Source organism: Hydra vulgaris, chromosome 02 (assembly GCF_038396675.1).
Source record: "Hydra vulgaris chromosome 02, alternate assembly HydraT2T_AEP".
Taxonomy (NCBI): domain Eukaryota; kingdom Metazoa; phylum Cnidaria; class Hydrozoa; order Anthoathecata; family Hydridae; genus Hydra; species Hydra vulgaris.
The window spans coordinates 55,767,077-55,782,161 of record NC_088921.1 but is presented as its reverse complement, the minus strand read 5'-3'; the positions used below and the strand labels follow the sequence as shown (position 1 = coordinate 55,782,161).

Below are 15,085 nucleotides of genomic sequence, written 5' to 3'. Positions count from 1 at the left end.
CCTCGATGAACTTCACCTATGGAATTCAATACAGATGATTGTTGCATATACCACCAGCGTTAACACTGGAAAAAAGAATGGTGTTGTTGTAATTTTGCAACGAATGTTCACAGAGGAACGCATCAACAAACCTCACTTTATCGGTTGTCAACACCATGTATTAGATAAAATCCTCCATTTGGTGATGGATCAAGAACTAATTCTCGAAACATCAGGCTGGAGAAATGATATGAAATGTTTATTTCATCTCACTCGAGTGTTCCAATTTTTTGATGAAAAGGGACATTTTCCATTGATCATGTTTTAGAAATTACCCAACATCAGCAATGCACCTTCTATTCCTTCTATGCAACAAGCAAAAGCAAGAGCAAGGTCAACAATCTGAGTCATTGTTGGATTGAAAATTTATTGTATTACATGACTATGATATTTTAAATACATTTGAATATATATTAGCACTTATGCCAAAATCGATTTTTCAATGGCGGGGTGACCTTTTTTCAAAAGATATGCAAATAATAGTTCATTTCGTCATTTAGGTAAAAGTTTATCAAACTACAGTACAGGAGCATGGGGTTGAAAAAAAGTCATATCCCTAATATATATATATATACATATATATATATATATATATATATATATATATATATATATATATATATATATATATATATATATATATATCAGGCCTTGTTATGAGATTTCGCTGCGTAGCAAAAACGCAAAACGCATTCCTAAGTAACTCAACTGAGTAAATATATTTTGCATTGTTAGAAGTTATATTGTGTCACTAGCGTCTTTTTAAGTACCGCATTGAAATTAAAATTATTTTATTAATGCGTTAAAAATCATACAAACAGTTTTTTTTCTCACTATAACAAAAGTTACAAATAAAATCTAAGTTCTTATTTAAAAAATCATTTTTCTTTTTTTTTTCATGAAAAGTAAAATAATGTTTGTTTATTTTCTAATAATTTTACAGTTGGTTTTTGGTTATTTTATTAACTGTTAATAAATTTTTTCTTAATTAATTTGTGAACTCTTTTTAATAATGTTTTTAAACAATAAAGAGTTTTTTTTTGTTATTTGTTAGTTACCAATAACATATTCGTGATCATAATTTATTTTCATAAATTAAACGAACGTCATTAAAACTTTACGTTATTGAATTAACAATAAAATATCTTATTAATAAAATATTTACATCAAAATAAATTGTGCCTTTTTTAAACTATTATGACTAAAAATAATTTTTATATTTAAAAGGAATTTATATATTTAATTCCTTAAGATAAAACTTAAAATACTTTATTTTTTTTAACTAATTTTTAACAACAACAAAAAAAATTATTAAACAAACTGTTTCTTTAACAAAAAATCTATTAGTTTACAATTGCGGTTAAATGCTTTTACTTACGACTTTATTTCTTCTGAATAAACGTCACGTTAACGACATCAAAAGATAATTTAAATATTCTAAAAGATAAAAGTTTTTGCATAGCACTGCATAATGCGTAGGCAAATCGCCTTTTCGCTTGTTACATTATCATAAAACTGCTGAATGCATAGGCAAATCACCTTTTCACTCGTTACATTATTATTATATATATATCAGGCCTTGTTAAGAAGCGCTACGCAGCTTGCAAAATGCGAGCTGCGTAATGCTTCATAACAAGACCTGATATATATATATAATGATAATGTCAATATAAGTGACATATTAATCTCGTTTATACAACAAGGGCATTTGACTTCCTGAACAATATTTCATCTGATTTCACATGATAAATTGTGGTTGCACTAACACAGCTGTGTGAAATTTACATTTAAAGTGTAGGTCTTACTTGACGTGTTTAAATATACTGTGACTATACTTTATTGATTAAATATCCATTATAAAGACCATGACAGTAAAAGAAGAGCATTACTTTTTTTATCTAAAATTTTAGATAAAATGAAAAAAATAAAAACAAAAAACAATAATAATTCCAGGAAATTAGTTAAAAGAGAATAATATAAAAACAACAACAACAACAAAAATACAACAAAAAAAATACAACAAAAAAAACTTGAGGAAGAAGGATCGGCTAATTAAACTATTGTAAATAAAACTCTTAACTTAATGGCACTGTATCCAGCTCTTATCAAGTATAAAAAAGAAAATATAATAATGATAGACAAATATTTAGAAAATGATACATGAAAATAGCCTACACAAGAAATAAAAACAAAAAAAGAACTTTTGAGATAAAAATTTCAAAATCTTAAAAATTCTTGATGTATATGAAACATTTTTTATTATTCTCATACATTGAATATCAGAAAGCCTTTATATATATACACAATTAAAAAACTCTCAAAAGCGTAACTAAAACAATCATTAATTATATAAAGTTGCTTACTAGTTCTCGACCAACTGGGCTTACTAAAGGTGATTTATCTTGCTGAAACTTTTTCAGCTAAAATTAGAAAAAAAGATGAGATGAAATTACTTGATTGTTATAAATAATTTATGCATTAACATGCTTGTTTCTATCTTACTTTTATTTGAAATCAAAAAAAAAAAAAAAAAATATTGTTAGTGTAATAAATTCTACAGAGATTTACATGTAGAATTCATTAACACTTTATAGGTTCCAATTTTAGCAAAAATTTTCCTCGTTTTAGTAATACTAATATTAATAATTAAAACTAAACGCAAATAGTACTCTGAAAAAAAAATAACTTTAACAAGAAAATAAAACATATATCTTGAAAAAAATTTAGTATAAAATACTATCTAGAACTTTAATTTAAACTACATTTTATAATTCTATATTATAATTTTTTTAATATTAAACTTTTTTGGTATCAAACTAAATTTTACATTTAGTTTCATATTAAATGAAAAAAAAATTAGTATATAAAATAATTCATAATAAAGTTAAAACATTTAAAATATATATATTTTTACACCTTTTTCTTTGCAGAAGCAAGTTTTTGCTTCCTAGAAATATCTGACATATTTTTCACCATGGATAAAGTTATTTTAAAACAATTTATAAAAAAATTCTAAATAAATAAATTATTTTTCTCTTTTTCTCCGCAACTTTTGCGCCATTTTTAATAGACACGAATCTGAAAAATTCCCCCTTGTACTAATGTCGAAATCGAAAGTGAATGCAACCATAACAGAACGCTATATAATGAAGTGTTTTTGCAAAACATTACAAAAATGTTGCAAAAGCAAATTTATAACAAATCAAGCTACAATATCAACATGTTAATTTATGCATGTATGCAGGGGTCCAAACAAGTTTTTTTATTTGTTTCTTTCAAAATTATGAAACTTTTTTTTATCGTTTTAACTTAATATTATTAGTTATTTTATATAAATAATAATTAACATTATAAATTAAAATAATGTTAACTTTATTTAATAAAAAAATAAAATATTGTTTGCGATATTGGTTATTTGTTTAATTTAATTAATCAAAATACTACTTCTGGTACTACTAGTAGCTCTTTTACATTCAACTTAAACTTAAATTTTTGTAAAAAATAGTCTTCTATGCTAGACCTCCGGCTAATTATTATTTAGGAAAATTCTAATGATATACAGCATAAAAATGATATACTTAACATTAAAACAATAAAAAATTACTTTTTTCAAATTTCAATATATTTTTCCATGTATTTTTTTGGTACTTTATTTCCATTTACTAAATATTAGTAAATGGAGGAGTTAAACCTTTATTAAATGTAAAGAAATAAGTTACTAAAAACGAGAGAGAAAATTAGTTAAAGAGTGTAGGTAGCTGTTGAATTTATTTCTAATAGCTTCGAGCTTTAATATTTTATTAGCAATAATTGGAGCCAAACATGAGAGCAACATATTGACAAATTGTTTTTTTTACTATTCTCAACTAAAGTTTTATTAATAAATAAATTTTAAATCTCATAGTATAATCTCATAATCAGCGTTCAAAAATTATGACCATATAAAATTTAAATCCCCTTAATTTGAGGGGGTTACATGTTATTGTTGTCAATCATCGCAAATATTTGCAACGTATCATATTTGACGTAAGTGAAAACATATAAATGTTTGATGTTTGCTCCATCTCAAACACCAAAAAATGCTGGATCCGCCCTTGAGCTTATAATTTCTACATTGATAGATAAATTTTATCTACCTAATGACATATGTTATAATAATTGTCTATTTATATTTTAACTAAACTGATTTGTTTTTTTTGGTTTTTTCCATTCAATGAGCTCACTTAGTAAATTCACTGATTATTTAAAACACTCTTTATTAACTATTTTAATAATAAATTGATTTTTCATCATATTTTTGAAGTAACTTAAAATATTTGTTACAAAATAATGTGTTAACATTCTTTTTTTAACAATTACAATTTTTAAAGAAATTTTGAATGGTCAATATAATTAAAGATCTATAAAAATGAGATTTAAATTTAAAAACTTTGATTGTTTACTGAAAAAGAATTCATTCAAGATTTTTAAAAGGTGCAATTCAGATAAAAATCAACAAGTTGGTATGTTTTTCTGATTTTTTTGTTTATTTACTTTTTGCTCCAAAAAAAAAACATATAAAGAAGTTTTAGATATATTTGATTTTTTTTTTACAGTTCCAAATGAACAAAGCCTAAAGTTGCTAAATGGAATAAGAGTTTGTGATATGACTAGGTAATTTTTTCCATTCAAGCAGAGAATCTTTATTTATGTTAATTTTCATAAATGAATTTATTGATATCAACGATCTGTAGTTCTTTAATTATTTTAGTATTTGCTATTAATTAATTAGATAAAATTATGTTTTTTCACTTGTTCTGTTTATAATGTGTTGTTTTTTAAAATGTGTTTTAACTTAAATCTATTGAAATAATGTTTACAATTTTTTTATTAAAATAATGAATATTAAAACATTAAAATATTAAATGATATTTTGATTAAAAAAATCCATATGAAGTTTTTAAATAATTTAATTTCTCCATCAGTGGACTTGACTTTTTGTAAACCCCTAATCAAGTTAATGAAATTCAAGGCATTCTACCCCTGACCATTTTTTCCATATCCAAGATAATAGTGGTGGATTTTTTTTAATTCTAGAATTCTGGTGCTAGTACCTAGATTATTTAGTTCTATTTTACCCAGTTTATTTTTTTATAAGTAACAAAACAGCATTAACATATTAAATTATTTATTGTTATGTATTAATAAGTTAATTATTGTTGACAAATGTTATTTATTAATTTGAATAATTTAAAGTAATTGTTTTTTGTAATTGTTTTTAAACAACCAAAGAAAGCTCAAATGTAAGTTTGGTTCTTGAATCCAAATTAGTTTCAGTATAGAACAAAGAATATATTTTATGCACTAGCTCTGGCTCAACGTCTTTTGTTGTTTTCTATGCAGATTTCTTTGTTGCTGTTGTTGTTATTGATGACATCTAAGACTGCTAGATGTGACATGGGCTATGCGAAATTGCCGTATATCAACATCTTCCTACTTTTTGCATAACATTGACACTTTTAGTTTAAATCTTGACATAGTTGTAATAAACTCTTTATTGTGTAAATTTAATCCAATTCTAATATTTCTTTAAGTAGTAAAACACAGCTCTCTGCTGGAATGGTTAGGCTAATCCAAAGTTCCTAAAGTTTTTTTTGATGTGCGCATTTATGCTCAAGTAACAACATTTTTTGATTGAAGTCCTTTTGTTGAGAGAAAGACTAATGCATTTGTTTGCTAGTTTAGTATGGTGTCTAAAGTTGCAAAAAAAAAAACGTTTTTTTTTAATCTACGTTTTTTTTTACTTTTACATTTTTTAAATGAAAAAAAACTAATTACATGTTATTTTGAAAGTTACTACAATGTCAAGAATTAATACAAAATTTAAATAATTGTCTAAAAAATGAATTAAATTTTTAAAACAGCGGGTTACTGAACTAAACTTACTAAACATACAGAATGTTAAGTAACATTGGTTTAGTAACTCCGTTCACTAACATTGCCCAGAATAAATTCTTGTCTTTGATCATATTTGATTTTCGAGATGTTAATTATGGGAAATAAAAACTTATTTTACTTACTTATTTACTTTGTCATTTAATAATTAAGGGCTGAATTTACCCTGGTGGGCCCCTATGCCATGTTGATTTGGAAGCTTATTACCCCACAAGAGTCCTGGGCTATGAATCCCTGAAAATTATTTTTGAAATCAATATTTCATAAATTTCTTTTTGAAATAGCCTAGCAAAGTTCATCTTTGACAAAAAATTTTTGTTCAGATAAAACTTTGCTCTTGATTATAGTGTCTACTATAATCAAGTTGTCAATACTGTTTGTTTGGTTTATTCATGATCAACAATATTTATAGGTTATTGACAAAGAGTGGCAAATCAGTCCACTCTGTAATAAAAATATAGTTTTTAGATTTCAGATAAATTTAAGATGCCCGAGCAAAGAAAGTTCATATTTAAATTGTTCAGGTCCTTTGAGTCCACCGCTTTTTGGGTAGAAGCATACCATGGTTTGACAAAACAGTTAGTGAGAAAATTGTTACTTTCTGCACAGTTTTGTACAAGTTGTGCTTTCAGTTGTTTTGTGTGTCTATGCAGTCGGAGAATGTACTTTTAGGACTTGGTGTTTGGTTGAAGCAGAGGGACTAAGAAGTTAACTTTGTTGATTTTGCTGATGATTTTGTATTGTTCAATAACAGGCCTTCCCAGGAGAGGCGTGCGGTCGCACGCCTTGAGTGAACACGGATATTAATTTTTTTTGGATAACTCGGCCACGCTTTTTTAGCATATATTAAAAATAACGCATTTTTAAAAAGACGCTGAAAAAATCAAATTAAATTCGTTGTATTATTTTGTAATTTTTTTAATAATTTATTCTTTTCATTAATAAGGAAATAATAACATAAAAATAATATATATATATATTTTTTTTTTGAATTTTTTTTTCTTATAACAAATTTTTATTTTTTTATTTTACATTTTTTTTTTTTGAATTTTAAATTTTTTCGCATAAGTATGTCTTTTTACATAAAATAACTTCTAAGTTATAGAAGAATTATTATCTACAAGGTTCTTGATAAGTATATGAATGTTTAGCTCATTCGGTTAAGACATTACAAAGCGCCGCGGAGACCCGGGTTCGCATCCCGCGTCGGCAGAGCATATTTTTCAAAATTGATTAAAAAAGTTTTCGGTCACATTTTCTGTTTATTTTTTCGACTTGTCTCAAATATCGTTGCTGAAAAAATCAACACCTAAAAATATATTATAAATAATTATAATATAAATAAATATAAATAAATAAATTTTTTTTTTAATGTTTACTAGACATAAAAAAAAAAATTGTAATAAGAAAAAAAAATTTTTTATAAATAAGTATAAATATATATATTTCATTTTTATGTTCATAATTTTATATTAATAATAGGAATAAATTATGAATAAAAATAATAAAATAATACGACAATTTAGTTAGGTTTTTTCAGCGCCTTTTTAAAAATGCGTCATTAATATATGCTAAAAAACCGTGGCCAAACTCTCAAAAAATATATATATATGCGTGGTCACTCAAAGCGACCAACCGCACGCCTCTCCTGGGAAGGCCTGAATAAGGTCTTCTCTTTTTCTTTATTCGGTTAGCTTTTTCAAGTTAATTCTTGATAGTCTCTGAATATAAGGCAAGTGCTTTAAGTTGGCAGTATGTTTTGTGGCTCAATGTTGAATTTATTCGGGTTTGGCAATGTCTTGAACTGGAAATGGTAGCTTGTACTGCAAATTCTAAGTGTAGGCAAATGTATGAAGTATATAGTGTGCATTATAATGCTGAACTTCGACCTCAAAATGTTTTCTTGCGCTTGCCAAGCATTGCACAGTGGGCCAGAATGCACTTTTACTGGACAAAATTCATAACTAATTTAATATTAGAGCTATATTTACTAAAATTAGTATGAGTACTAATATGATGTCTGCGCTTTTTATGAAGGTAATATTTTTTTATTTCGTTGCTATGGATACCTTTATTTTGCTTAGCAACAACCTACTTTTGTTATCTGCAGATATTTTATAAGTGCTATATTCACTAAATTTGGCATGAGTACCAATATGAGATCACACTTCTTACAAAAGTGATAATTTTTTAAATTTAGTTGTTATGGATACTTATATTGCTTAGTTACCGGATACTTTCCTTAGTTACAAAGTGGTAAATTGATATTTGAATATCTTATCAGATTTTTGACCCACCTATATTGAATAAAAATTGAGTATTTAGGTAAATAATGTTTTAGGAATAATAAAAGCAAAAAATAGTGCAAGAAAACGTTATCAATTTTAAATTACATCAAAAAATTATAAAACAATAATATCGTTTGAAGATTGTTTAAGTAATTGTAAAACATCTGAAGGAAATGCTTTATGATTTGTTTGGTGTGATGTTGATTTACGCAATGATGAAATAACAGGATCACTGGAAACTAGGAGTCTATTGATAAGATCAGTATTTGTTGCTTTTCTGGATGTTTTTCGGCTGAAATTTTCGCGATAAGATTTAAAGTCTTTATTTCTAGCCTCTTGAGCTTCCTCTGACATAAGTCCGATGGGTAATGTAAGGCTTTTAATTATGTCATGTCCATGTATCAATACTTTGTGAACTGATTGAGCCATGTAATACCATGGATAAAGGGACACATAGTCTAAAACTGTCAAAACAATAATCCTTGAACTTTAAGCAGTCTATTTCATATCCTGAAGAGAGCGTTACCAAGATAAGGTAAAATCTGAATATAAGGTTTTGGTCAATACCCAGAATTTCAGCTGTTTGTTCATATGCTGCAAAAGCACGCCTTGAGGTATTGCCATCATTACTTGTTCCAGAACCACCACTTTTAGGGAAATCAACAACAAGTCCCATTTTGTTCATAAAATCAGTCTGAATCTTTTGTTTAGCTACAGATGCCTTTTCTTTGTGTTCTTTAGATCTTGCTTGCCACTTTCTTGTTTCTTTTCTATATGCAATGTGCAATAACATCTCAAAAAATCGAATCCATGCATGAAGACTGGAAAGACCATATTTGAACTCTCTGTTAGCACAGAACTTTGCAAAGTATGAGTCATGAACTGCACAGATTCTTTGCAAAGTATGAGTCATTAAATCTTTTAAAGGAACTGAAGCTGAATAGTCCTCCACTGTTATGTTTGCAGGATAACATTTCAATTTTGCATCTCTGACATCATTGTAAGCGGGGTAGATGTTATATTCTTTCTCCAAGGCTCCGCTTCTAATCAATTGATAGGAAGCTTTTGTCAGACTTGCATCAATTATTAAAGCCAGTGCTTCGTCTGCTGAATATTTAGTTGCTTTATCTGTATTTGATATATTTAAAACATTCTTGGCAGCAATAACAACAGATTCATCTCTAAATTTTTTATTAGCAGCAAAAAATAATTCATTGAATGAATGAGATTCAATTAAACAAGATACACGCCGTTTTTTTAGTTTTATTAGAACTATTATCAAATGCAACTGGTTTTCGACCACGTCTACTTGCAGTTGGTTCAATGTCTTTTTTTCTGACAATTAAATATTCATTAAGCCAGTTCACAAACTTCTTTTCAAAATTTTTCACAGTATAGTTTGCAGATTTCCACTTTTTTTTATACAAGTAAACAAATCGTTGAACAGCATGTCTAAAATCAACGTCTTTAAAATCAGCAAATTTTGGCTGAAAAAATTTTAATATATTTTCAGTAATATTTTGTTTTGAAATACTAAGATTGTTTTTTTGGAGAAAATTATGAATGTCTAAGTTTAACAAAACCATATCTAAATAATTATTGTAACAAGTATTTTGTATTTAAAAGTAAAATGTTATAATATATATGCCGCCTGGACTACTAATACTTGTTAGTAATTAAGTTACTACAAGTGTTAGTAATTAAAACTAAAAGTAATTAAATTACTGTCAGTGTTAGTAATTAAATTACTAACAACTACCGAAAATATGTTGTTGCTATGTTATGCAAAGTAAGGTATCCATAGTAACCAAAAAAAGTTAACCTCATAAGAATTCTGAATCTCATTTTAATACATACCCCCAATATTGTGTATTTAGCGCAAGTAAAATACTGTTAAAACAACGTTAATGTAAAAATGAGTTGTTGCTATGCAAAATTTAGTACCATAGCAACCAAGTTAAAACATACATAATATCTGAACGGGGATTTAAGGGGACGAGCAATCAATTAAAACTCGATTGAAGCATCATATAGCTCAAATAAATATAAGACAACACATGGCAAATTGTGGTAATTATTAGTTATTGTGCGGCAAAAAATAAGTTTCTTAAGAAATTTTTTTTTTTAATCTGTGATTTTCAAAGTATAACTGAGATAACATGCTATGACAAATTTATTTCACACATTGGTTTTTCTTATCTCTAAATACTCTAGAATAACATGTACTAATTTTTTGTTTCAAAAACGTAGATGTAATTGAAATATAACACAACGTTGATGTCACCGTTAATTACTTATTTATAATTTTTATTTTTTTTTATTTTATCTCAATATTCAAATGCTTAGAGTCCTGGTAACTAAGGGATTTAATATAAATAAATTATCAATAGATTTCTCCTAATATATGTAGATACTAAAATTAAATAGGTTTTCAAGATTAGACAACTAAAATTTTTCCCATTTTGTCCACCTACTGGCCCACTGTGCATTGGTTGCCATTTGATGCAGGCGTGAAGACTTGTTTTTTAACTTTCAGATTGTTAGTCGTAACAACGCCTAGGTCTCGTTCAAATGTTGTGCATGACAGCTGATGCAGTTGGCATACCAAGTTATTCATAGTGTAAATTGCGGTAATTTTTTTGGTATTGCTGCACCCAGGTACATCATAAAATACTAGTCAATTTTAGACAAAGACCTAAACTTAATTTGTTATGATGGGGAACAGTGAGTTGAGATACAGTGAATAGGTTAATTCACTATGCCCAATTAATGATCTTAAAGAATAAACTCATGCATTTTTAACAGAAAGACTAAATGAAAATGAATTTATTAGTTTTAAGTTATGAATAATAATATTTGAATAGTTTTTTAATTTTTTAATATTTTTATGATTTTTGTTATCAATAAAATTCTTTTTTTTTCTTCTTAAATTTCTAAAAGTCTTTTTTTTTTGACTTTATATTAATCTCATTAACAAAAGTATGGCAAAAGTAAAGTGTACAGTGTCTTTACTCCCTCAACCTCAAAGTTATTTGGCTATGCCCCTATTCACTATCGTTAAATCATGGCTGTGTTCATTCATTCACTGTGCCCCAGTACTGGGGCACAGTAAATAACATAACACAACTCACTTTAAACCTTTCTGTGAGCTATTAGATAATAAATATTTGTGTTTTAGTAATTGATTATCATGAAGGACATATATCTCAATCCTTTTGCCTTGAAAGAAATAAATTAAGTATTTTAACTTTTGCTCAATTTAAAAAATAAAGAAACCCGATCCACTGTGCCCCAACTTCCCCTACCTATATATATATTTTTTGCCAATCTTAAATACTTTTAGGTTAGCAATAAGGTCAGTATTGCCGAATGCCAACCTTATCCCAAGGGCTGATATATATAATAATAACAATTAGGGATTAAAGTGCCATCATTTACAACAAGTACCATAGTGATGAAGCAATTCAGAAGCACTGAGAAAGTTTACTATAAGTTCTTAAAAGCATCTACAAAAAACTTGTATTTTAGTCTTTTTTTGAAATGTTTTTAAAGTGGTTAAGTTACTTGTGTTTATAGACAAGTCATTCCATCTTTGAGGTGCATTCATGGAGAAAGATTTTGATCCTAGGGAAGTTTTTGATAGGTGATGAGTAAGTTGGCAACTGTTTGATGATCTTGTGTTTTGTTTTGAAATTTGGATTTCTAGAAGTTTGAATAGATATGTAGGAAATTTGTTTTTTAAAGTTTTGTATGTAAAAACTATTCTTTGATTTATATATATATATATATATATATATATATATATATATATATATATATATATATATATATATATATATATATATATATATATATATATATACCTTGATTTAAAGCCTTACACGTAGAGCAATTTATGTACGACTTAAGCAATTTTATGTAAGTAACTTTGGTTAAGCGACTTTTTATCATTTTTTAACTTTTAAATTATTCTATAAGCGGTAAGATAAAAGAAGTAATTAATTTTTAAAAAAATCACATTAACTTTTGAATGACGTTTATGTAAAAATATTTGATACAACAGTTTGAATGACAATTATCTTAGATATAAGCGCTATTTACTAATGAAAAAAACTTAAATAAAGTTAAAAATTTTATTTTTATTTTGTTTTTATTTTATTGTAATGATTAATTTTTTTGCTTATATAAGCTTGAAGCAAACATCATATTAACATAATTTAATTCTGATAAAAAATATATGATTTAATTTAAAATTAATTTAATAGAAATATATAATTTTATTCTAATGAAAAAAATATAGAATTTAGATTTAAAAAATATAGAATTTAATTATAATTTAAAAAATATATTAAGTTTATTAAAATTAAAGTTAATACTTGGGTTTAACTTAACTGTCAAATTTATTTAAAAATATTACTAAATATTACTAAATATTATTCAATATTGAAATTTTATTTATTCTTAAAAAAGTATTAGCTCATTTTTATCGCAATTTTTTTTTTGGTTTCCCTTCCTAAACGTTTTTTTTTTTTTTACTCAAAATTAAATTTTAAATAAACGGCTGAATCAAAAATTTGCGCAAAATGTCAGTTAAACTTTTTTTTTTATAATGCAAGTTAAATCGTAGCAATTATTTTTTAATAAATCTAATCTTTGCTTTCATAACAAAATCGTTAATAAAATGTTAAACTTTTAATAAATAAAGTAATTAAATTAATACAATTTCAATAAAAAATCGTTTGCAGTTGCAAAAGCTGCAATTAGAAATTTAGGAAATAATAATTTAACAATTCAAAATTTTAACATATTTTAATTCATTTATACAAATGTCGAGAAAAGAAAGAAATTTTTTAATATCAAACATTTTTAAAAATGTAACATTAAATTTAATTAAGTATTAAAAAAAAATAAAAGAAAATAAGCACTCCCTTATAGTAATAATAAAAAAAAATTAAATAACATTTAACTCGTTTTGCCGTAATTATTATTACTGTAGTAATTTAAAAAATATGTCTTTAAAAAATAAAAAGAATTTTATAACATCAAATTCACATTAGACTATTGCGTTAAGCATTTTATTTAAAACATATATATATCTATATATATCTATATATCTATATATATCTTTATATATATATATATATATATATATATATATATATGTATATGTATATATATATATATATATATATATATATATATATATATATATATATATATATATATATATATATATATATATATATATATATATATATATATATGTATATATATATGAAACACAGTGGTGAAACACAGTGTTGAAGTAATCAAAAATTAGATAAGTGTTTTACTAATTTATTATTGCTCACTTCTTTTAGAACATTGAGCACTCTGTTTGTAGAATACACTTACATAGTTTTTATATATATATATATATATATATATATATATATATATATATATATATATATATATATATATATATATATATAGGGTTGGCCAGGAAGGCGTGTGATTTCACATCATAATATGATGTGAAATCACACGCCTTCCTGGCCAACCCTATATATATTCCACGAAAATGCTAATTTATTTTGAAAACTTGACCACGGCTGTTAATATGTTTTGAATATTTGTATATGTTTTAAAAATGGGCTGAAAAAGTTATTGTTTCATGATTTTAGAGTTCTTGCAGGTCCATATTGTACAATGATTCTTGGAGATATGGGTGCCGAAGTGATAAAGATTGAAAGACCTGGTAATATTATTATTTATATATAATCAATAGAGGTAATAGGTTACAAGTTTTTATCATGGTTAAACTGCATTAAATCAGTGATAAACACACCAAATAGAAAAGAATTTTTTATGACAAGAACAAGACAAGCTATATGCCAAGCCATGACAACACATAATGAGAAATATGACTGACATGAATAGATAAATAAGCAATGAGATAGCCAGAGAGAAATGCAACTAGGTAATTTAGAACCTAAAGTAAGCTCTAATTAGTTGATTAGGTCAGAAGACAATGTGATAATTAGAAAAAAATTATTTGTATTGTTTGAGAGTCTCTTTTTCTTACTCAGGTTTTTTCTTTAATCTAACCAAAGCTATTCTATTCAATATTTCAATGTTAGAATATTTAAATCAATATTTTTTTATTTTGAGTTTTGTTTATTTTTATTTGTGATATTTTAGGTATTGGCGATGATACTCGTCATTTTGGACCACCTTATGTTGGTGGAGAAAGTTGTTATTACTTGGCTGTTAATAGAAACAAAAAGGTTCACGTTATAGTATTATTGTAAGTCTTGTCACAAAGTTGAATTTTTTTTCTTATGAGGCATTAAAAACCCTCTAAAATATCTTTTCTCTTCAACTTTTTACTTATTGTCTTCAAATAAGGTATGATAAAGACTCAGAAAAATATATATTATATTATAACTTGACTAAATATATAAATACTTGTGAATATTTAATAGTCTCTTGAAACAAATTTAAAAATTATTTTCTAGGGTATACCTCCTTAGCAGCTTAGACTAATACATTGGAGTAGACTAATCTTTTTTTTTTTTTAAGTTTTTGTTGCAACTTGAACTTTCCAGAAAAACAAGCACCATATTATTAAGAACATGATACCCCAACTTGAATCTTCTTGCTTAAAAAGCAAGCACTCTACACCATTATCACATAAATTACCAAGTGTACCAATTCAAATGAACAAATTCAAATAAAAGGTTAAATAAATTAATAACAAGCAACTTTAACTAAGAAACCAAAAAAAGACTTTCCAATCATCTTTTTTTTTCTTTTTCTCACAAGGTGTTAGCCAGAAATAT

At 25.7% G+C, this 15,085-nt stretch overlaps 2 protein-coding genes across 2 annotated transcripts in view; one reads left to right on the top strand and one right to left on the bottom strand.

The window, feature by feature from the left end:
• Positions 1-3,184, bottom strand: part of LOC100205638 (golgin subfamily A member 2) — a 28,362-nt gene extending 25,178 nt beyond the window's left edge. The window contains exons 1-2 of the mRNA XM_065791429.1: positions 2,956-3,184; positions 2,403-2,459 (exon numbers count right to left, since the gene is read on the bottom strand). Coding sequence (XP_065647501.1) covers positions 2,403-2,459; positions 2,956-3,015 — 117 coding nt within the window. The 5' untranslated portion in view covers positions 3,016-3,184. The remainder of the gene's footprint in view (positions 1-2,402; positions 2,460-2,955) is intronic.
• A 1,222-nt stretch (positions 3,185-4,406) lies between these two features.
• The window catches only part of LOC100199476 (succinate--hydroxymethylglutarate CoA-transferase), a 38,794-nt gene continuing 28,115 nt past the window's right edge, over positions 4,407-15,085 (top strand). The window contains exons 1-4 of the mRNA XM_065791428.1: positions 4,407-4,541; positions 4,635-4,692; positions 13,928-14,001; positions 14,445-14,530. Of these exons, the coding sequence (XP_065647500.1) occupies positions 4,448-4,541; positions 4,635-4,692; positions 13,928-14,001; positions 14,445-14,530 (312 nt within the window). The 5' untranslated portion in view covers positions 4,407-4,447. The remainder of the gene's footprint in view (positions 4,542-4,634; positions 4,693-13,927; positions 14,002-14,444; positions 14,531-15,085) is intronic.